Source organism: Ambystoma mexicanum, chromosome 5p (assembly GCF_040938575.1).
Source record: "Ambystoma mexicanum isolate Mex_15411 chromosome 5p, UKY_AmexF1_1, whole genome shotgun sequence".
Classification (NCBI taxonomy): Eukaryota; Metazoa; Chordata; class Amphibia; order Caudata; family Ambystomatidae; genus Ambystoma; species Ambystoma mexicanum.
In genome coordinates, this window is record NC_090930.1 from 177,762,265 (window position 1) to 177,784,876 (window position 22,612).

General features: G+C 43.3%; 1 protein-coding gene across 4 annotated transcripts in view; it reads left to right on the forward strand.

Annotated features, from left to right (window-relative positions):
- The window catches only part of AMOT (angiomotin), a 223,220-nt gene extending 201,270 nt beyond the window's left edge, over positions 1–21,950 (forward strand). For 3 of the 4 annotated variants that reach the window (XM_069612591.1, XM_069612590.1, XM_069612593.1), the window contains 2 exons: positions 901–1,128; positions 14,076–21,950. In XM_069612591.1, coding sequence (XP_069468692.1) covers positions 901–1,128; positions 14,076–14,176 — 329 coding nt within the window. In that variant the 3' untranslated portion in view covers positions 14,177–21,950. The remainder of the gene's footprint in view (positions 1–900; positions 1,129–14,075) is intronic. The other variant, XM_069612592.1, reaches the window with a different exon arrangement.
- Positions 21,951–22,612: the final 662 nt, after the last annotated feature.

Consider the following 22,612-nt stretch of genomic DNA (forward strand, 5'->3'; position numbering starts at 1 on the left):
CTGCGTGGGACCGATATGTTCTACCCTAGTAAAGGGATTAAAGCTCTGTTCCAGCATTCTGTCTGCCTGGTTCTCCTATCTCTGATCGGGAGGTGCAACCGTGAAGCTGTGGTTCCTGGTTAGGTGGCCAGTGCAAGTTCCGGATTTCTGCCTGTGCTATGCCTTTCTCTGAAGCCCAGTCCCCAACCCGTTCTGCCGATGGACCCACAGACCTCTTCCAGAATAGGCTGCATTAATTTCTCTCCATATTTGGCTGCCTTTTTGTGTGTAATATTCCCAACCCTGCAATGAATTCTCTACCGATGTCTGGATGTGCTACATTTATTTTTGGTCTTTACTGTCGGCAAGGAGTAGACTGGCTTCAGCTCTGCTAAACCTTCGGTCTATCACCTTCATATGTGTCCCCACAAAGTTCCAACTGTCCCCCATCCATGATGCAGTAACAATTAATTCATCCCAAAACATTGAGCTGTATGATGGCCTTCAAGGACTTATTATGCATACTACGGGGAGAGAATTACATTTGTAGGCCTTCTCATATAGACATTTCAGCTCCAAAAGTTCTGTTGTGGTGGAGTAGAGTGCTGCTGTTTTCAGGAAATGTGGGCATCCATAGTTTCCTCTCTTGGATTATTTCTCCATGAATCTTAAAAATGTGTCGCCTGAATCTTAAAAATGTGTCGCCTGAATGAAGTGTGTGGCCATTGGTGAGTTGGGAATGGCAATCCATTTGCATTTGGTGTTCTTTACTGCCCTGATCGGAGATGTTTTGTTAAGAAGTGGTAGATGGCCATATACATATCATGACTTCTTTATCTTTAATCTCTCAACCATTTATGATCATTTTGCATTGCTTGCCTATCCTGCACCTACTAACCTCTTTCATCTCTCTCCTGGAAGGTGTCCTGCTCGGAACAGAGTACCGGTCGGAATCCATTTCCTCCACTCCATCGCCTGTTTTCCCCTCTACCCCACTGATGTCGTCACACTCGAAAACAGGCAGCCGGGATTCCTGTACCCAAACAGACCGGGGTTCTGAGCAGAACAAGGCGCCTCCCCCCTCCTCGGTCTCTCCAGCACTTGGTCGTTACGCCACCGCCAGCCCAATGTACAGCACAGATAAAACAGGTACAGGGCATGCAGCGGTATAGCTATACACACCCTAGCCCCTCCCCAGGTTTGAGAGTATGAGTGGTCAGTGGTAAAAGTACATTGCAAACCATGCAGTACCCGGAAGTGTTCTCCACCCCACTGACTCTTGAGATCAATGTTGAGGGATAAGATGCCAAACGCATAACAAAGAGATGCCTGTATTTACTCTACAGTTGTGACACGCCAAACACAGAGGGAGTGAAATCCTGCACACATTAAAACAATGACCTAAACAGCACAAAACTAAAAGGCAATAAGGTGCCGGTACGACTGAGCTGTTCCTTGGACTGTTTTCTCTGTGTTCTATTCTAAGTGCAAACACCCAGCTTCCTTGCACTGCATTGCACCAGACTACAGTGATCATGGCTCTTCCAGGGCTAATTCACTATTTTGAAAATAAACAGTCGTGATTTTAATAAAAGCAGCTGTAAGAAAATGTAATTTCAAATTGGTTGTTGGGACAGTCTTGAAAGTAGCGTAGAACTTGATAATGTACAATTGGTTGACCATTTTTGGTCGACCTAAATTTGCCTTTTTTTCTTGCTATGGGTAGATCACACCCTTCCCTCCCCCCACCTCCCCCACAATGCATATATATCCACATGTATTTGGCTGAATCGCCCAAAAGTAGTTGACCAAATTGCAGACTATAAAATGGTATTTTGTGAAACGTGGGCAAGTGAAGCATATTGTCTGCTAGTGTGATTCAGATGAGGCACTGTCTTATTTAGTGGTGTTGAACAACTGTATAGGATGACCAAAATTCCCCTTTTGCATGCTGAATATGATCCTTCGCAGGACCTCATACCTTCAGATTGGGAGGCTTTGACCCACAGTTACAAACATGACCTTTGATCGACTGTAAGTTATGTTTAAACATCTTGATTTGACTACATAGAATAGTAACCATCTTAAAGGAAAATGTAAAATACCTAAATATCACATTAGAAATAATACAAAATGAATCTAAAACAATAAACTGGGATGAGAAACTCCTTTGTGTCTCTTCCCTTTCCCCTGCCCCCACTTAAAATCATATTTTTTGGAAAACTATAACTTTATACTCTTTTAAAAAAGAAAATACACATTGATTGAAGAGTCTGTACACCCTGCGCTACCTTGTTATAAGGTAAAAATGTAATTAACCCTTTCATTCGTATGTCCTTCTATTGATATTCTGCATGTAACCATTCCAGCAATAACCCATATGAACACTCCCAGCACACCCTGCGGTTTAGCCGTGATTGTGGTCAATGGGACCTATAGTACTGTTCATCAGAGTAGAAGCCAGATAACTAATTGACATATGAGGTGCATGTGTTTTTGCAAACCACAGCATGTTGGCCTCCCGCAGATGTTCTGCGCCATGTGACATGGTTATCCTTTAGTGGGAGAGGACGTGTACATGTGTAGGGTCGACTTCTTAGAGAGCTGATCCTGCTGCCGCGTGAGCCCTGGAGAAGTGACGGTTGAGAAAGGACAGCGCGCCGATGCCAGTAGGGGCTCCCATTAATCGTCCCTGTAATGTTACTCTTTGTGTGTACCCAATAAACGCAGACACTTCACTTGCCCCATATACGTGTGTGCGCCTAGTCATGACAACATGGGATTATGGTCGGATTTTAAGAAAACCCCTATTGATCTTTAGTTCTAATGTACCAGAACCCAGTACATTTGGGTACTGGTTCATGAAACTTTGGCTGTTAAATATTGTGTTTTATTCCACGCAATGGTGAGGAGGCCTGGAAAAACCACTCATACTTCCCTCTTTGGGGCTGTAGTTGTTAAGACTAACCCAAGGACTGTTCTTTCCATTTGCACACGTTTGACCCTGCGGGACAAGTGCTTGCTCAAGTTGGTAGTGAACCACTACTTGCGCTGATGCCTGATTCTTTTGGTAGTTCCCTAGATAGCATGTATCTGAACTTCCAAGTTGAACTTGTTCATTGAGAGGTGATGTCTGTGAGCTAACATGAGTTACTAGGACTTGGACGTCAATGTTTTGTGGGTGAAGAGTCTACCGTTTTGAAGTACTTGCAGGCCAGGGCCCTGGTAATGGTTTAAGCTCTGTTCATGGGATCTTCTCCCTGGAGAATAAATAACCTGCTCTTATGTCCAAAATCCTGAATTGGGTGAAGCCTTTGGTCCACCTGGGAGTGTACATTCTGCCTGTACACCCAATGGAAAGAGGCTTAGAAATGAATCCTTACCTATAAATCATTGCTGGACCATTTAGATGTTCTTTTGGAAGACCAAACTACTTGGACTTCATCCTTTTTTTAAGCGGTAGCTTCCGTTTTGCTACACAGTTGTCTGGAACTCTTGCATATGGTGTTACATATGGTCCTCGGGTGAGCTTTTTCCAAAGGATGTCTATTCATCCAGGGCAGTGCCCAATCAAGTTACACCAAGGTATGGATGATATATAAGGTGTGCGAAGCAGTGTGTCTTGTGAAGGAGTGAAGGCAGACCGCTGTTGGACCCACCTTCAGTTTTCTACACGGACCTGCAGTCCGCTTTTGATCTCCACAGAACTTTTCTACAAAAACACAGCGCAGGCGCGGACCGCTGCACGGTGTGCGAAGCAGTGTGTCTGGTGGCGGAAGTTGGGAGCGGCAAGGCTCTGTCTCCGCGAAACTGAGAGCATTTTCATCTTCTCATCTTTCATCGTATCCCGCTTCCACTCCGCCGGTATACATGGCACCACTTTCCCCCTGTGAGGACGACATCAGTCGGCGACTACGGAGCAGCAAATTACTGCTGGACCAGCAGGACCTTCTCGAAGCGAACGAAAAAGTTTGCAAGACTGGAAAAGGTCCTCTCACAACTACTGCCTTCGAAAGCCCTACAAATGCTAGCACCCTCCCTCCGGCGCCTCAACGGTCTCCGAAATCACGGACCCAGCCAGCGGGCCTAGGTGCGTCAAAGGACTTGAAAGACTCTAAGCAGCACCCCAAAGGGCCAAAGGAGGTGGAGGGCGCTGCCTTACCTGCTGCAAAGGAGATCGATCCAACCAACTCACCGTTAAGATCCTCGTGCCTACCAGCGCCCGGCCAGATTACCGTTTCGATGAGCGATTCCACGCCGGAGACTGTCGGAGGACGGTCACGGCAGGGATCTAAAAGGCCGGGTGGGGTGACTGAAAATCAGCTGCGCACAAGCCCTCACTTAAATACACCGCTCCATTCTCCAGAGCACCCAAACTCGCCATCACAGGCGGACAACACCAGCGACCAGGAGGACCCGATGGATCCGATGGACTATGGCGCACCACTGAGCAACACAATTGGCTCAAACAACAGCCGAGAAATATCGATTACAGCCCAAATTCATCGTAGCTGAACGCATCACACAGGTCTGCCAAAACGGGCGCATCATCACAGGTCGAAAGCCGCCCCCCCAGCACCCCCCCCGAAAACCAGTGCTAACAACTCTTGGGACACCGAAACTGAAACTGAGGACCAGGTGTTCTCACCTAATGACCAGTTGGATGTGCCTCTCGTGGGCAAAGGGAGTCATGCGGCAAATCTCATGTATCACGACCCTGAACTTGACCTTCGAGTTTGCCCAGACCAGAAGGCAGCCGACGCAGTGATCAGCGGAGGAGCAGACCCTCACCGGGGCTTGGCTCTTCACACTGTAAACTCAAATCTGACCGCAGGCAGCCTCTCAGAACTAAGCGAAGTCCATCAGAGAAATTCAGAGTCTCTTGGCGTACCCGCCAAGAAGCCAATCCTGGCACCTAAGATCATGTTTACCAATGGAACTCTCAACCCAAAAATAACGCTGGAAAAGCGGCCCTTAAAGAAACAGAAGAAAGCTACCCTCAAACCGCAGAGGGGCCAAAAGGGCTGCCTAGCTCCGCTGATCTCATCTTCCCTGAAAGAATATTTTATCAAACAGCACAAAAGAAAATTAGGCCAGGAGCCTGAGCTGTCGAACATAGAAATCCTAGAGGCTATACAAGACCACTCCCCCCTGACCAAAGCACACAAAACTGACTCAAACCATCGAGGGCACCCCCCAAGCTCCAAATCGCCTCCTAAACCAGACCCAGCCCCGACTCTTAAGACCAGAGATTGAGAGTCCGCCACTGCCAATAGTCCCCGGTATTGAAGTAGGACAATCTCATAACACGGAAACGGGAGCCGGTTCCATTACAAGAGAAATCTCAAAAGATGGCCCGAGCTTGGACCAGAGACCTACCATAGTATTTCCAAATTCTCCTGCTAGTGCAAGAATAGACAAGTCCAACCAAGACCACCGTCTCACCCACAAGGCGGTCCACTATGCATGGACCCCGACTACATATTCAAGGGAACTCTAGTAGAACGTTGGAAGAAAGGCCACACAGCAGTCAAGATTCCACCTCTATCTCAGAAAGGAGGCTCTCCGAGAGATTCACGCCGTTCCAAAGCGACAGAGGCACAAATACGCCCCTCAAAAACAGACGGCCAAGTGAAACACCGATTACGTCGGAAAAGGCACCCCCTCAAAAAAAAAAACAGACCTATTGTCTATTATGTCAGCATTCACGATAGCTTTGAACCCTTTCGGAAAGCTATATGAATAAATCCATGAGCCCCTGAAAGACAATACAACAATGATCACCGATTTGAAGGACAAACTGACTTTCATTGAAGGGTACCTAACTGCCACTGAAAAGAACTCGAACACGCATACTCAAAACTGGAAGAAAAAATAGAAAAGCTGTCTGAAGATTTTAAGAGCAGAACCAACTTACAGCATACTAGTGCACTGACCATAAGCAAAGACTCGCAGATCACTCAGAGCGAGCAGATCAAAGACGTGGCCCCAATATTTGCAAAAATGCCTTCAAAGCCAGCTTCAAAACCTGTTCCCCTGACTACTGGTTCTACATCTACAGGGAGTACCAAGCAGCGCAAAAAGTGTAATTTACCTACTGCGCTCTTACGCACCCAAGAAAATCTACTAGAACCTTTGCTTTCACCAGGCCTCAATCAAGGGGTGGACTCCCCGGCGATCCAACGGCCTAAAAATAAAACGCAAACATCATCCGCTCAAGCTAACGCAATCATACTGATAACTAATGATGATCCAGACTCCTCCTCAGAATTGCTGAATATATCACAGCACCTAGCTGCTGTAGGACCAAATTTGCCACCTTCGCCAAAGGCAGGAGCACCACCAAAGCCAACGGAAAAAACTCTCATCACAGAAGTGGAGCATCTCCCCCAAGTGGAAAATAAACACAAGGCCGAGGATTTCGTAGACAACACCCAGCGGCCTCGTTCGAATTCCCCAAGCGTAGCACTAGAGGTATTAAGAAACCTAAAGAAACCACAAAAAACATCTAAGCATGATTCTCCACGAAATAGTGATCCGAGACCAGATCGAAATAACAGACATGGCAGACCACGACTTCCATCTCGAAATGAGGCTAAAAGACCTACGACAGCCTGCCCAAGGAAAGAAATAAAGCTGGCAGGGACGTCGCTCTTCAAACTTGAACAAATCTCGGCAAAGAACAGTTACCTAGTTCTGAATCGAAGAACAGTCCTAAACATACTGGGGAAAGTCGACAAGCTTCGCCATCTAAGAACGGACGACTTGATACTTGTCGAACCCTACCACCGCGAGCACAGAGCTAAGACGTACCTACACATAAGAAGCAATGCCTTAAGCGAACTTTCCACCAAGCTCATAAAAGAGCTGCATCGCTGGGGCTTAACATTACACCTGCTGCAGAAGCCCGACCTTGCCTCATTACATCGGGGTAGGGACACAAGGGAATCCTCGAGTCAGCGTAGAGACCAGTGCAGAGAAATGGACATGCTAAAGGACCCCAGAAGGCCTTCCTTCCAAACAGAAAGGACCCGGAGTGGAAGTCCCACCACGCCGCCCACGCAATGAATTGGACAGACAACAACCATGAAACACCAAAAATCCAAAAAAGACCCGCTGAAAGTACCCGGAAGGAAATAAAGGGGTCCTCGTCGAGGCGGGAACTGAACGAATCAGCTGCGTCCAAACCGTGGAGATGGATAGCAACACTTTCTCCCACAACCATAAGAATTAGCAACGATTGCAAGGCCCCGCACCTACAAAGACTCACCCAACCGGACCTCAGACCCAACTAAACAAGAGCATTTTCCATATAGCATCATGGAACACTAGAGGCCACCGCCACTTAACTACACCGAGCGATGTAAATTGGAGCTTATTTGAGCTGATATGCCTCCAAGAAACATGGCTCCTGGGAAAATCATCCATGGACGGATTTGCAATCGAAGTCTTGCCGGCTTCCAAGTCTATTCTGGGCCGTCCATCAGCAGGCCTACTGACAGCAATTCGCCTGGGTTCGGGGATTACACCAAAGGGGAAAATCGCAGAAGAGTACGGCATGCTAAACTACACTGACCTCATGGTTCCATCAAGACCGAGCCTGTGACTCTTGGATAAACTCCGAATTGGGTATAATTAATTTGTACTGGAACCCGGACAAAACAACCATCAGAGAATTCTGTATTCTGGTCGCCAACACAATCGACGACCTAACTGTCGACAGAGAAGTGCCAAACATCATAATATGTGGGGACCTGAATGCTAAATGCAGAGAAAATTCAGCCGACGACAAAGGCCTTATGACCACCTCGCGAATGGATGAAAGAGGGCGAGCTTGGTACGACCTAATGAAGACGAGAAATTTCCACAACGTGTCGTCCCTCCAAGAGAAGAAAATCAAAATTGCAACGTGGGAAAGGCCAGGCTCGGCCGCCACCCTCGACTATATCTTCATTACGGAGGGTTTGATTCCATACTTCATTGACTTTGTAGTCACAAAAACAACTGAGAGTGATCATAATCTACTTCATATGTCATGGGGGTGGGGGGCTGCCCCGATTAAACTCCTCTACACTCCGGCCATTGAGTCAAACCTAAACCAAAATCGACTACGTTTAACACTGGACAATGTTAAATCTTTCAAGGCCAATTTAACCACGTAATTTGCCCAAGCAAGCAACGACATTCCAGAAGTTCGACCTGAATATCTAACTCTGCTGGCCCCTCACAAGGTGAGTTTCACAGGCAAAAACCATAATCAGCAAACTCATAACCACACGTTCAACTTGGAGGTGGCGGAAAAACGACGGAAAGTGAACAAGTTAAAAAAATTGGCATCAAGAGCAGAATCAACTGAAGCGTGGACCACGTACCACTCCGAACACAAGCTTTACAAATCCTGGCTAAAGCTATGCTACACACCTGGGCCTCAAGAAACACAAGAGTCTTCTGGCCATTGCTAAAGAGTATAAATGTGTCAAGGTCCGGCTTGACTGAATTCCACAGGAGCTGATGCTGGCCCCACAGACCCTCACCAGGAGTTCACCTCTCAACCCTTAAATATAAGCTGAGCTGAAAACCCCAAGAAAGGGAAAGGGGAATTTGGAGAAAATAACGGAGACACTGCAGCCCTTCAACCGTCTGGTAGGCTCTGGTATCTGTGGTAAACAAATACACCTGGTTACTTATATGATAAGAAAACTTCTTTTCTAAAATTATTCTAAATAAACTCTAAACTCTTTACCTCTTAAACCTCAGTAAAAGACTTAGAGGTTAGTAATCTTTGTGGAATATCTTGTAAATATATCTTGTGTTGTGCATATAGTTCAAGCCAATCAAGTGTCTTTAGAATCCTAAAGTGATGGCCTTTGCAACATCTTTTCAGAACTAGATATTCTTCTTGCTTCAAAGTTCTTTTAACCTTATGTAGTTTTCTATGCTTTCATAAATTGCAGTCTTTCTCTGAAAGTATTGAATTCCATTTGCATAAATTACTTTAAATAATATTCTTTAACTTCCTGGAATACTGCTTTCTTTCTGCGTGTGAATTATTTCCTTATTTACACAAAGAACGTATAGTTTCTTCCTTAATAAGCGTGTGCGATAAACACGTGAAATCAGAAGACGTGAAGAATTGTCCTCGCGTTTAAAATACACACGCGATTCTTTACAAAACCCGCGCGCGTGAAAAAATACGTAAACGCGATAAAAATAACACGCGCTGGTTAAAATGGACTCGAGCTCTATCGCAAACCAACACGCGCTTTCTCATGAGACGTCTTTCACGTAAAAAATGTACATGCGCTAAAATTCACTCGCGCAATTCTTTTGGGCACGCGCTCTATCGCAAAACCACACGCGCTTTCTCAGGAAACGTCTTTCACGTTAAAAATGTACACGCGCGCTTTCAAAAACACGTAAACGACGACTTGCGAGCTCGCGCACACATTAAACAGTTTTGAAGAACATTACACGCAGTTAATAAACTTTAAACTCCTACGCATTATCTTCAAGCTTGTTTTCCTTATAATAACTTTAACTGTAAATGTCTCTTTTCTCAAATGAATTTGAAACTTGTTAACTCTTTAAGTTTTCTTATAAAAGAAAATGAAAGTTCACTGTGACAATCTTAAAATCTTTAAAAGAACGATCCCACCTGATGACTTCTTGTTCAAACTGGATCAGCAAACGAAATTCTTACTTCTTTGGTAGATTTTCTGAGCTCTGAAAAGGCCTTACTTAAGGAGCTTAACTAATGTACAACCAGCCACTGAATTTCTCTGGATGAAAGGCAGTTTAGAATCTTGCTCACCTCCCAAGAATCAAACCATTGTCCTCTCCACCAATCAGGCAAACCAAACATATCATTGTTCCTTTAACCAATCAGATTAAGTTTCTTTTGCTCCATCTTGACTTGGGCAAGCACAATGTTAATTCTATGTACTAACCCAGCCAGTTCTGAAAGCCCAACTAACCCAGCCAGCTCTGAAGGTACAATGTTAATCTTGTTACTGTTACTAACCCAGTCAATCCTGACAAAATGGACAGAAGGCAAATTCACTCTCAAACTCTGTACCCAGAACAAAAATGGAGCTCGCATTTCACTGAGCTTTATCGACGACCTCTTAACTCATCTTCATCACAATTCTCGTCGATAAATGCCCCATGGTTCCACTTGTTCCACATCGAAGACATCCTGGAAGTTATCACAAACTTAAAATCATCCAGGGCCCCGGGACCTGACGGGTTGACTAACCTAGATCTCAAGAAATTCCCGCAAGCCTGGGCTCAAGCGATCGGCGAGCTATTCACCCACTGCCGGAAAACAAAACAAATTCCGAAAAGTTGGACAGAGGCAGTTTTGGTACCAATTTTCAAAAAGGGGGAAAGAGAAAGCCCAAGAAACTACAGACCTATAGTTCTACTAGACATCATTGGTAAGATCTTCGCATCCCTGCTGCTACGACACTTTAAAGACTGGGCCTATACTTCCCCGGCAGCCGACATCTTTCAAACTGGCTTTCAAAAGGGCGCCGGTACAGCAATAAACTTGTTCATTTTGAACATCATTAAAGCAAAGGTGAAGAGTGGAGCGCCTACGGTCCACATGGCAATGGTGGACCTTTCTCAGGCCTTTGACACTGTAGACCGTCAAAAACTATGGTCTAAACTAACTTCTTGGAAATGCCCGGGACCGATTCTTGACCCAATAATGGCACTTCACTCATCAACCTCGCTCCGAGTGCGCCTAAATCAGCAAGGGCTTCTCTCAGACCAGATTAGCACGGAGCGTGGCGTAAAACAGGGCTGCCCTTTGGCTCCAGCCCTCTTTATTGCCTTTATTGGTGATTGTCAAGAATCTGAAAAAATGGTAAGATCCTTCCCACCAAAAGTTGGAACCTCCAAAGTGTCCAGATTATGGTACGCAGATGATCTGATCCTGATGGACCAAACGGCGATTGGCCTGCAGAGGCAACTCGCAAACCTGTCCGCATACATGGAAAGCAATAATCTGCAAATCAACAAAACCAAGTCAAAAATTCTGTCATTCTCCAAAACATCCAAAAAGAGTCAGGCCTGGCCATCCTGGTTCTTGGACAAAACTAAAATCGACGCAGTCACAGAATTTAAATATCTCGGAGTTCAGCTAGATAACACACTCAGCGAAAGTTCCCTTCAAAATTCGTTGTGGTCCAAGATGAGAAATTTGACAGCACAAACCCTCGCAGTGGACCGCAAATTCGGAAAGTTCTCATGGACCCCGGCGCTGCAGTTCTACAAATCAAAAGTAGTCCCTGCGATTACATATGGAATGGCGGTCAACCTAAACCTTACTGTGGAGTTTTGGACTAAGCTAGAGGGATTCCTGTGGAAATCGGTGCTAGGCCTTCCAAAATCAGCCCCAATGCCAGCCATCCGACGCGATCTTGGTCTACCATCCCTGGCTTCAGTGGTGATGCAAAGTGCCATACTGCTCTACAGAAAAATCCGGACGCCAAGTGCTCTGCTGATTTACCTGGTCGTGGCCGCCGAAATCAGTAAAGGATCCCGCAAACCACGAGTAGAGTGGGTTAATAAAATACAAACAAAGCTGGAAGAAGTCGACTGCGACAAGGACCTGCTTATCTCCAATCCTGGACGAGTTAAGACCAAACTCCTCCAACAAGATTGGATCAACACAAATGAAAGAATTCTCCAGTGCAAATCCCTAAAACATCTCCCGCCAAGCCACAACCAACTTAAGGCCCCCGTGAGGTACTGCAAAAAATTCCCTGACAAGGAGCTGCGGAAAGTATATATGCGTGCTCGTTTGAACATACTTCACACCAAGGAAGTTTTGGCAACCAGAGCTCTTGCGTCAGCTTCGAACTGCCGTCTATACGGAATTGTGGATCAAGATGAGACAGTCCGCCACCTCCTTACATCGTGCACAGCATTAGCGCTGGAAAGGCAGGCTTACTTGGAACCACTCATTACTCAGCCGTCAGTCCTAGACGAAGAAAACATATGGTTCCGGCTGATTGCAGGTGACTCCACCAGATGGTCGAGATTGTCAGCAAAATTCTTGGAACTGGCCCTTAAAAAAGTCACCGCTCCAGGCGTCCCTTCCCTTATGACACCTGGTAAATTGCCTTCCCGACTATCTGACTTCTAGTAAACTTTCGAAAAAGGATACGTCTCGTTGATCCAGAGTGGTGTCTTGAGGAGCCTTCACAAGACAGAAAAATAGTTCGACAGGGATTTCTTTTGTAAAAAACCAAATTGGGTTAATAAACAAAAAAGAAAAAAAAATAATAATAATATAATGTAAAGCTCTGAAGCTGTACCCTTATAGAATATAGGTTGTCAACCAATGTATTATTCTGTAATTCATATGTGGTGTGTTTTGAGTATATACATGTTTCGTGAGGGTTAGTTTCTGTTGCAAAAGACGTCGAATTGCATCGTGGGATTTCAGGGTAGTGGGAGGGGAGCTGATCTCTTTGCGGTTCACTGCAGGACAATGGAGGCTGCAGAACAGGTCCCAGAACAGGCTGACCATGCAGAGCTAATCGGGCATGCGATACTCATGACGTTGGTTGGTTGGTTGCTTGGACTTTACTAGGCTGTGAAGCATTACATGTCTGGGGCAAGTGCTGGTGACTGCTGCAATCTATTCCTGCTCTGTGATCTTCCTGCTCCGTTTCCAATTTTTTTTTTTAATCTAGGTTCAATCCGAGAATTCTGATGTGCCTAAACGTGCTTTGACATAATGACCTTGTTTTGCAAGGTTTCAGGGCAATCCCGATCTCATCTGATGTAGCTGGGATTGTTTGCACACAGTGTGGACAGTTTGTTTTGCTAACTGGGAGGGTGATTCCAAATTAAAGCCCAGTGGCACATTTTCAACGTAGCTAAATGATTTAAAATCTCTTGTGCACCATGTTTTGCTACATGAGTGATGAGGAAAGGAGAATATTATTGTATTCATCTTTTGACTAGGTAAAAGATGAGATTAAGTTTGCATCAACATTTATTTTATTTTTTTTGTTGGCGTATCACATGAGCAGCAAAGAAGTCTAGCATAATTTTGTGCCACTTTTGCTCTGGTGCAATATCTTTGTGTGACGTAGCTTGCTGCAGACCAGATTTTCTCCATGTCATAATGCTCAATCCGTAATAATGCGCATATGGGAGAACTCACTATTTGTGGGACAGAATATAAATGGGGTTCCATCAGTGATGATATGAATATTTATACGCCAGACGCGACATATATATTATGCATCCATTTGAAAACATTATGCCCATTTTGAACTATGCAATATGGCTTCAGGGATTTGTCTCTGAAATTAAATAGAAAGGAAATTATAAAATGTATTTTTCATTAGGTATGTACATTGTATTAGCACATAGAGATCGTTATTGACCTCTTCCCAGCCAATCAGAATGTTTGGAGTACAGTCAACAACTACTCGTATTGACTGCATTCTAAACATCCTGTCTTCAGAAGCAGACAGGGAAACAAACGTGCAATTTCTATGCAAGATTTTTTTTACACAAGACCCTTCTCTGGGCGGACCTTTTGCTTGCTATTTAAAATACGAAAGAGAAAGCTGAAGCATTGGAAAATTCTTCCACTTTTTATACAGAAACGCTTTACTTTAACATGACACATTATGCATGCTCATATTAAACCCGTTCCAGTTCAACCAAATTGCAGTTAAAATGCCTAACTAATAAAGTCAACCATGTTATTTAAACAATACAAAACAAAGCCACATTCATTTTTCTAACCCAGTTTGTTCGTTTACTTTAATCACTCTAACATTTTTTACTTCACCACCAAAACTCCAAAACATGTATTTCTACTACCACCATCTGCTAACAGCCTGTTAGACCTCAGGCGGGGGTCATTATCGCTTGGGATAATATTCCTTCCCCAACTGATGGCCCTCCACTTCATCACAAGCCATGACCTGTTGGAGGGTCATTATCCTGCAATAATAGCCCCTCCCGCAGTTTATAAGGCTATATGAACAACCCCAATGTTTGTCCACCTTCCTCTAGCTGTTTGGAACAATGGTCTGACTCGAGTGTTTTCTTCTCTTACACAGATGGTGCAGGTTACCAGAGCAGCACTTTGGACAGAAAAAACCCCCCTCAGTCTTTGGGGCAGGACCCCTCTGACGGAGAAATGGTGGAATATCTCATCTAAGGACCTGAAGTCGCGCCAGCGCGCCTGCATGTTTCTCTGCAAAGAAGAATATAGTTACAACTATATATGAACAGTTACAAAAAAAGGAGAACCTCCTTTATTTTTTTTACAATGCCTCAAAAAAAGGTTTATCGTTGCAAAGTCGAATGTATTAGAAGTTATGAGTCCCTGATTGGAGTAGATCAGTGATTGAACAATGCTGGTTTTATGGGCACCACTTAGTGGCATTCTGTTTGGAGGATGGGGGTTATCGCACATGCATCATTCTCCAGATAAAACATTTGGAAACATTGAGAGGAGGTGATGCACATCTACAAAGCAAAAACACTCACCTAAGAGAGGCAGGTTTTAAATCCAGATTCCCCAGTTGCCTCTGTTCTGCTGTCAAAAGTGGGAATGCCTAAACGTGAATCAGTGGTATGGCCTATACAACAGAAAAGTCATTCACATAATGATCATGCAGTCAGAGGGCGGTGTGCCTCTGGTAGTACCTATACATGATTCATTTGAATGGACTATACAAAAATAAGTAGCCCACTTAACGGGGATGCACTGAGAGGATAGTGTGCTTGTCTTAATAGAAGGATGATGGTGCTTGAGGTCACATATGACACATGGATTGTATTTATGTAGTGAACGTGTCGGGGATGCTTTGGAAGGCCCCCAGGCTAGCAGAGTGAGTGTCCAGCGTGTTGTGTATTAGAAAAGTGGCAATGACACTTTTCCCGAATCGCACTTAAGCATTCCATTCAGGGCTTCATGGCCTCGCAAGTGTTGCCTGCACCTCACTGTGAACAGTGATGGCTTCCTTTTACTCATATTGAGGATATGCGTGTCCGTGACAGGAATGCCCACTCCACAACCCTCTTCATCTCTGCTCAATCCTGTCTCTTTTCTACTTGCAGCAAAGGCTAGCTGTTGCAGGCACCATGTCATGGTTGTAGTTTCTCCTGGAATTATTGTCGCTAAAGTGTTTTCTATTGGGTTATTGTCATTGTTTCAGCTGTGGTGACCCTCCCATCACATAACTTAGATAAAGGTAGTTGTTCACACACCATAGTCCACAGGCCTGCAACTTTTGGCTCTCCAGATGTTTTAGACTGACTCCCATGACCTCCCACCATTGACTATGCTGGCTATGGCTGATAGGATTTGTAGTCCAAAGCATTTGGAGAGCCAAAGGTGGCAGACTCTTGCCCTAGTCCATTTTGTATTACCTTAAGAAGTTCTGCAAGTCAGTCATATCTAGAGTGGGTGAAACCGGTCCATTGGGTGAAGGAAGCTGTACTTTCCAGTGTTGCCTCCTTGGCTGAAGGAATCCGTGCACACATCACCATTCTCTTTGGTATTTCAAAGGCTTCTAATTATACATCCAAGTGGTACTCCCTATAGGAATGTGTTTATACGACTTCGTTCTCAATTTAATGAGGAAATCTGTGTGTGTAATTCCCATCTCCATAGGCTGGAGGAGTACATTTGTAAATGGATGCCATACCTCCATTGGGTGAAGAAAACAGTACGTGCCTCTCATTCATATTCCGATTGGTTGAAGGAAACTGTACATGTATATCATTCATAACTCCTTTGTCATAAGGAATTTGTGACCTCTCCATTGGCTGGAGTAATTTTCTGTACATTTGCTCAATATCTCTATTGATTGAAGGAATCTCTGCCTGCTTCTCGTTTGTACCCCCTTCCCTAAAGTAATATTTTATTTGCAGCTCAGTCTTAGTGCCATGTTTTAAGGCTCTGACTATGCACCTGCTTGAACCTCTCTTCAGATGGGGCTGTGCATGTCGGTGCTGGCCACATGGCGGTGCAGCCCCGTTCCAAGCAAAGGGAATTGAGCAGTTGCTAGTGCATGAAGATTTGTATTCTTAATACCATAAATTGCCTGTGAATATTTTTCAGGAACAAGCGTGGGTCAGATTTTCATGATACCCAAAAATGTAAAAAGGAAATGTTGGCATTGGGAAAAGGAGGAGGCCAAGTCGAATATCGGGCGTTCTGTTTTCCACGCTGCCCAAAATCATTCCCCCTTGATGTTCAGTACTTGTCAGTAGGGGAGGTGTCTGTCCAAAGGCATCATCTTAGATTTCTATGTAGAAACCGTGTGCCGGGAATGCGCTATTTCTGGAAAAAAGTTGAACAATATGCTTCTAATTTTTCTGGAAGGGTTGTTCACTCTGCATACAAAATCATGTCTTGCGAGTCCGAAATAAACAAGTCATTGCGCCATAATATAGATGAGGAGCCATAGTTCTGAGTAAGCTCGAATCCTTTCTTGACTTCTCGAAACAGATGAATGTTGTGAACATGTGTAACAGTTCCTGGATGTCATCTCTGGCGGTACTGTGAAACCGCTTATTATAGGAAGAGTAGTTGGAAGTACCCAAAGTATTAGTACTTTGAGAATCAAAGAAGCATTAGATTGAAATGACCGTAGGAAGAGTAACCGCAAAATAACCAGCAAGTGTCCAGGGTTTGATCTCTGCCAACCGTTGGAATATTTTTCATGATGAAAGCAATATTAAGTGCAGGGATTCATGAATAATTTCGAGCACACGGTCACATTTTTGAGTATGCTTTGTACTGGCATAGGAAATTGGACATGAAATCTATGTATTCATTTGGGTTCCATGTAATGATAACTAATGAAATAATAACAAAAACCTTGTTTATCTAATTATAAATATTTTCAATTTGAGGGGGTCCCACCAAGCCTCCTATTTCCCTAGCGCGATTACCCCATCCCACCCCCTATTACCCTAGCGCTATTACCCCATCCCAACCCCATCAACCCGTTTTAATCCCTTACCCTACCCCATATATACTTTTTGCAAAAAATCGATATTTTTACTTTTAGGGTTAGCTATTTAAGTAATTCGTTATTGTCAATTAGTTATTATCACTGTATACCACTCATTTGTACCTAATGCACAAATGTTCCAAACATTTTTCAAAATTGTTGCAAAACCGCAGCAGTCATAGCCACAGGCAGCAGTGTGAAAATGTGACCCCTTCTACAGGACGGAATCATTACTTTTCTTTGGATCTGTTCTGCTCCAAAGATGAAATTACCAGTGTGGTCTACATTTGTATTGGGTGACATGTCAAATTCTTCACGGGTTAATTCTTGCAACTGTCTCTTGCCACCTTTTCTGTGTAACTCCACTGTTATGACTCCTCCCTCCCTCAGAGTTGGAGAATAAGTATACTACAGAGCATGCTGGACCTGCTTTTGGATACAGGTGAAGGCTGCTGATCCATGTCAGCGTTCTTGCATCTGAACTTTGAAATGTCCACACGTGATATATAACTCAAAAGTGTGCTTTGGGCCTTGAAATCAGTTTGTGATTTTCATTCATGCTTACTGGTACTGCTGCTTTTTTTTAATGGGTGGTATTAAATCTCCATACACTGTAGATTATCATAGGGCAGTATGCGGTTTATAGATATATGGCATGTTTCCAGAATGTGTGATCTCTTTGGAGGCTTCCACATGATACTCACTCATGTTAAGCTCTCTGGCTCACTTTCAGTAACAGTGTCTTGTGCAACACCAATAGCACAACTGGATGACACTCCACCAGAGCCATGTGACCATGCAAATGGCAGCAGAGCGTGGTGTTATAATTCTGGATAAAGCTGCAGAAATATGGCTCCAAGAACATTTGGAAATTAAACTTCTCCTGTGGGATAGGCTCTCGGGTTTTGGCCTACTGAAATGGCCATTCTGGATGTTAAGGACTCCCTTTTGGAAATCAGGCAGCAGACCTAGTCATGTTGATGCTCCTAGATCAGCCCTTTGACACCCTCAACTACAAGTTATTAGAGCGGTTGATGGTCAGGGCAGCAGTATCGGAGTAGGTGGCTAACTGTTTTGAGTCTTAACTATTCAATAGACTTACCTGAGTGAAGGTCAATTCCTGCATGTCTGTCCCAGAGGTGGTGACATGTGGCGTGCCACATGGGTCATGTAGTTCCCCATTACATTTTAATATGTACATAAAACTGTTGCATGACATGTTAAAGTTTCTAAACTACGCAGATGAAACCCAGATCTTGCAACTGACAGGTAAATTGGTTGAAAATTCAGATTTTATTTAGTCCTCCTTTCAAAGAAATCTCGCTTTGGATGACGTCAAATTGGTTATGGCCCAGTCAAGCCGAGACAGACCTACTTTTGTTATCTTCACATATGATTTGGGAACAATTCTGTAGCGCTTGTGCCTAAAAGCAGTCTTTTTTTAGCAAAATCTCTTGGGATAATGTGTGACTCGTCCTCGTCTATGGCTCGAAATGTCAGCAGTCTGATTAGCGCAACTCATTCAAATGTTATGATCCCTTGACTGCTTTGCCCATTAACTTTACAGTCTGCTTGCGCTACTCTAGCAAGGACCATAATTTCAGCACAGTTAGATTATTTTAACTGCCTCAACACAGGAGCTAGTAATTATATCGTTCACCGGCTACAGATCCTCAAGAATATGGCTGCTCTCATTGTTATGAACAGAAACAGGACTGAACACGTCCCCAATTTGTAGGAAGCCTCATTGGCTGGCCATCCATGCCATGATAAAATGTAAACATGTAACTCTGATTCATAAAACTCTATGGCACCGCTCGTGTGTGTATGTATGTATGGATATAATATATATATATGACCAGAAGGTGTGCATGGCACCCACCTAGCAGGCCCATTGACACTGTATCAGGGCACTTGTGACCCGTTCTGAGGTTTTTCAGATCAAGGGCTTATGGCAAAACTTGCACAGTCATTGGTGCCAAACTATGGAACAGTCAATATTTAGACATCAGGAAAATGTCTAATCTTATGCCTTTCCACGCCTGCTAAGAGTGCAGCCTGAATAACTCCCCTTGTGGCCAGATGGTTCCATTGAGTGCTGAGAAACCTTTTTTGGTAGTTGCACCTCAAGATCCACACCTGAACTTGACATTTTTACAAAACCCAATAACAGAACGTGTGATCCAGCAAATGTTACATCTTTTTGAGCCCTTTCCTACTACATTTTTTGGCATTTCCCTTTCTTAAGGAGACCAGTTGAAAACCCAGAATACTTTCATTGTTCATTATGGACTTTCAATCCAATGGGAATGCATTATTGTGACTCGTCTCTTCTGTGAGGTTTGTCTATATTAAACCATTTTTGGAACCATGAAAGCTGATAACTTTCAAACTCTATTCCTACAAATCCATGTGATCGGGACACACCAGAAGTGTTCTAGACAGCGGCTGTTGCATGAATAGCTGTTTGTTGCTGTACTGGTACCAATAGTATGGTGTTGGCTTGTCTTGCGCTCAGTGAGCTGCACTGACCTGCGGTTAGGACCCAGGGCTTGTTTCCAAATATTGGGCACAGTTATCAAATATCTATGTAATGTAAGCACTTCTTACCAGAGTAATAAAAGCACCCTGCACCAAGCCTCTTCTCTGCCTGCCTCCCCTAACCCGCTTAGTCACTGAGGCTAAGCAAATGGAGCATGTTGCACACCATCACTTTCCCTGCTCACCATTTCGAGGATGATCATTTTTGAGGTTAGTCTTGTGGAATATCTTGGTCCTTTGCTCTACTGAGACAATTCCTCATTCCAAGTCAGATTTTATTTTTATTCTTTTTAGCAGAAACTGCCTGCATGGTCCTTTGGCCCTTTCTAAAGTGTTCACCCCTTGTTCCTTTCATACCATAGTTTGAGATCACTAGCTTCATTGCATAAAGGCATTTGTTTTATTCTTAAATTCCAAATTATCAGTAGGCTCTTCACATGCACACAGTTCAGAGAAACATGTGTAAATAACACTAGATACCTGTTGATCTGATACAATGGCAGCTCAAGTTGTACATGTATGTAAATATACACTAATTTACTGTAAATTATATTTGTCATATGTAAAGTTAGTCTTTGAAGTCTCTTGTTTTCTTGTATTGTTCAGTTTGTATTGACACGCAGTAGGTCTTCTCTTTTTCATTTTATTGTAGGCCTTTTGTAGTTAGGGCAAAAAAAAAATCTTACAAAAGCCACATAAGTGTATTTTAATATGCACTGCCAATCCATCCATGAGGCCACGTCTGAATGTTTTTTTGTTTAAGCTGCCGGATTGAAGCCCATCGATGCTGGATGGCACCCACTTATTAATTAGCATGTCATGTACAGGATTTGTTTTATTTTTAGTTGTTTTAATTTAATTTTGTCCTGTTAAGAATTATAGGTGGAATGTTGCTCACCTGAGCAGTGCTCAGCAGTATTTCAGGAGATCTTTGTTATTGAATTTCTTTGAACAATAGTGTGGTGCTTCTGAAGTTTCAAAAAGACATGTTTTTGCTAAATGTTTTGTACGCCGTGCATTCTCATTTTGTACAATGCATTCATTCATTTTTAGGAGGTCAGAAGTAGTGATCAAAAGTTATGTCCTCTGTGAAACCTTTTTACTCTGTGTATGTTAGTTTGCTCCAGCGCTTAAAATAGATGCCTAAGGCAGCTTGTTTGTCTTTGGCTTGCATTACATTCGGAGACATGCCATAAGTCTGGCAGTGCATCCATGCGTAGGACATGGCGGCACTAGTCCATTAAAAGCACTGGAATGTTCTCCACGACCCTTTACCCCATTCCGTGAAATATTTTCAACTCTGCCAATTTTGTTTTCTAAATCAGAAATGTCACTCCCTATGCACTTAAGAATGTTATTATGGTTCTTTTTATATTCCCCCTCGACACGCCCTTCGATTTAGCATTTATGTATTTGGGCTCCAATCACGGGGGACTGATGGCATGAGAAAGATAATGGGCATCAATCTTCTCGTTCATTGGCTTGGAATGCCCGCCACATGTACCAAGTAGAGATGGTCCATTGTGCCAAACTCTACCATACATTGTTGGTTAAAGAAAACGTTCATAGGAGAACTGCATGCAGAGATTGAATGTGTAAGTCTGTGGTTGTTCTGTAGTATTTTGGGATACATTCTTTTTGTTGGTGTCCCTAGCCTTTGTACATTGTTGAATGTTGCAGCAAAAATTAAGTCTTATTTTATATATTAAAAAGGTATCCTTAATGAAGAAAGGACCAGTGTCTATGGGAACCTCCTTATAGACATGCATATCAAGCGTTCATCTATTGCAGTATATATCAAGATATATCATCATTCTGCTGGGCTTTTATATACGTTCTATTACATGCTGAGGATTGAGTTTTGAAGTAAGCTGCCTTTTCTCGGCTACATATTCCTCACCTTTCAGCACTTCGTATGTCAAGGTGCCATGTAGCTACATATACAAGACATGTTATGACAGATTTTTGTTAAGCTACTAACATGAACACACAGCTCCCATTCTAGCTTAAAATTACTTCAAATGTTAGTGGATATCATAAAAATACAATGGCATTCATAGCTTGGCTACATATGCCCCTTGAGGGCTTTCCAGGTGTCACAATAGTCATTGAGAACCCAGAGGGATTATTTCAATGTTGAAGATCCACGTAGTACAATCCTGTTGTATTGGATAACATGTTTACGTTAGCTGAAGCAGCATTTCAAAAGAGAATCGGTCATACAAACGTTAGGATCCATTGAGAGAGGATATGCATACTGCAATCATTTATGTGAAGTCCATATGCTGGGCAAAATCATTGTCTTTTTTTTATTGGTAACTTTTTATAAGGAGTCATTTTGTAACAGAAGAATTATTTTTGCACTATTCTGTTTCCCTGTTGCTGTGCTCTAAAACTGGAAAATAAAAACAATTCTAATCTGCAGTACTTGAGTGGTCTGCTTGTGTGTACCCGTGGCTCTTCCCTGCTTCCATTAATATGTTTTTATTGGTCTATTGGTACAAATTAAAAGTTGTGAATCCAGAATACTGAATTGTTCAGTATAGTATAAAGTAAGGCAGTTTGCCCACCAACTATCTAGGATTTAAATAATTCCACTGAGTCTATGAAAAACTGTCTCAATAATGTGGGTGTGTACGATGTCTCGTAAAAATGTGGGAAATTGTACTTAGCACATTTTGCTCCATTGTCAGGAAATATGGTCGCATGGTGGAGTTATTTGATTGCAGGATTCAACACCCAGCTAACATGTGCTATAATAAATTTCATGGATCCTTTGATAATAAACAAGGAGTGGCAATCTCAGAACTAAAGCATGTGGCGCATACTAGAATGTGACTTGAGCGTGACTCCATTTCTTCTTTTTCTTTGTGATGAACTGTAACTTAAAGTTTTGCTTTCTTTTGTTTTAAACTAATGTTACAAAAAAACAAAAATAATTGTACAATCAACAGACTAATCGCTTCTCTATCCATTTGCAAAGGTTTGATGATTACCCACCTCTGTAGAAAGCAATGTCGAGGAGGGGTCCACAAAACGGAACATGTACTATGAGGTTCAGTGTTTTTTTTTTTTAAAAGGTACAG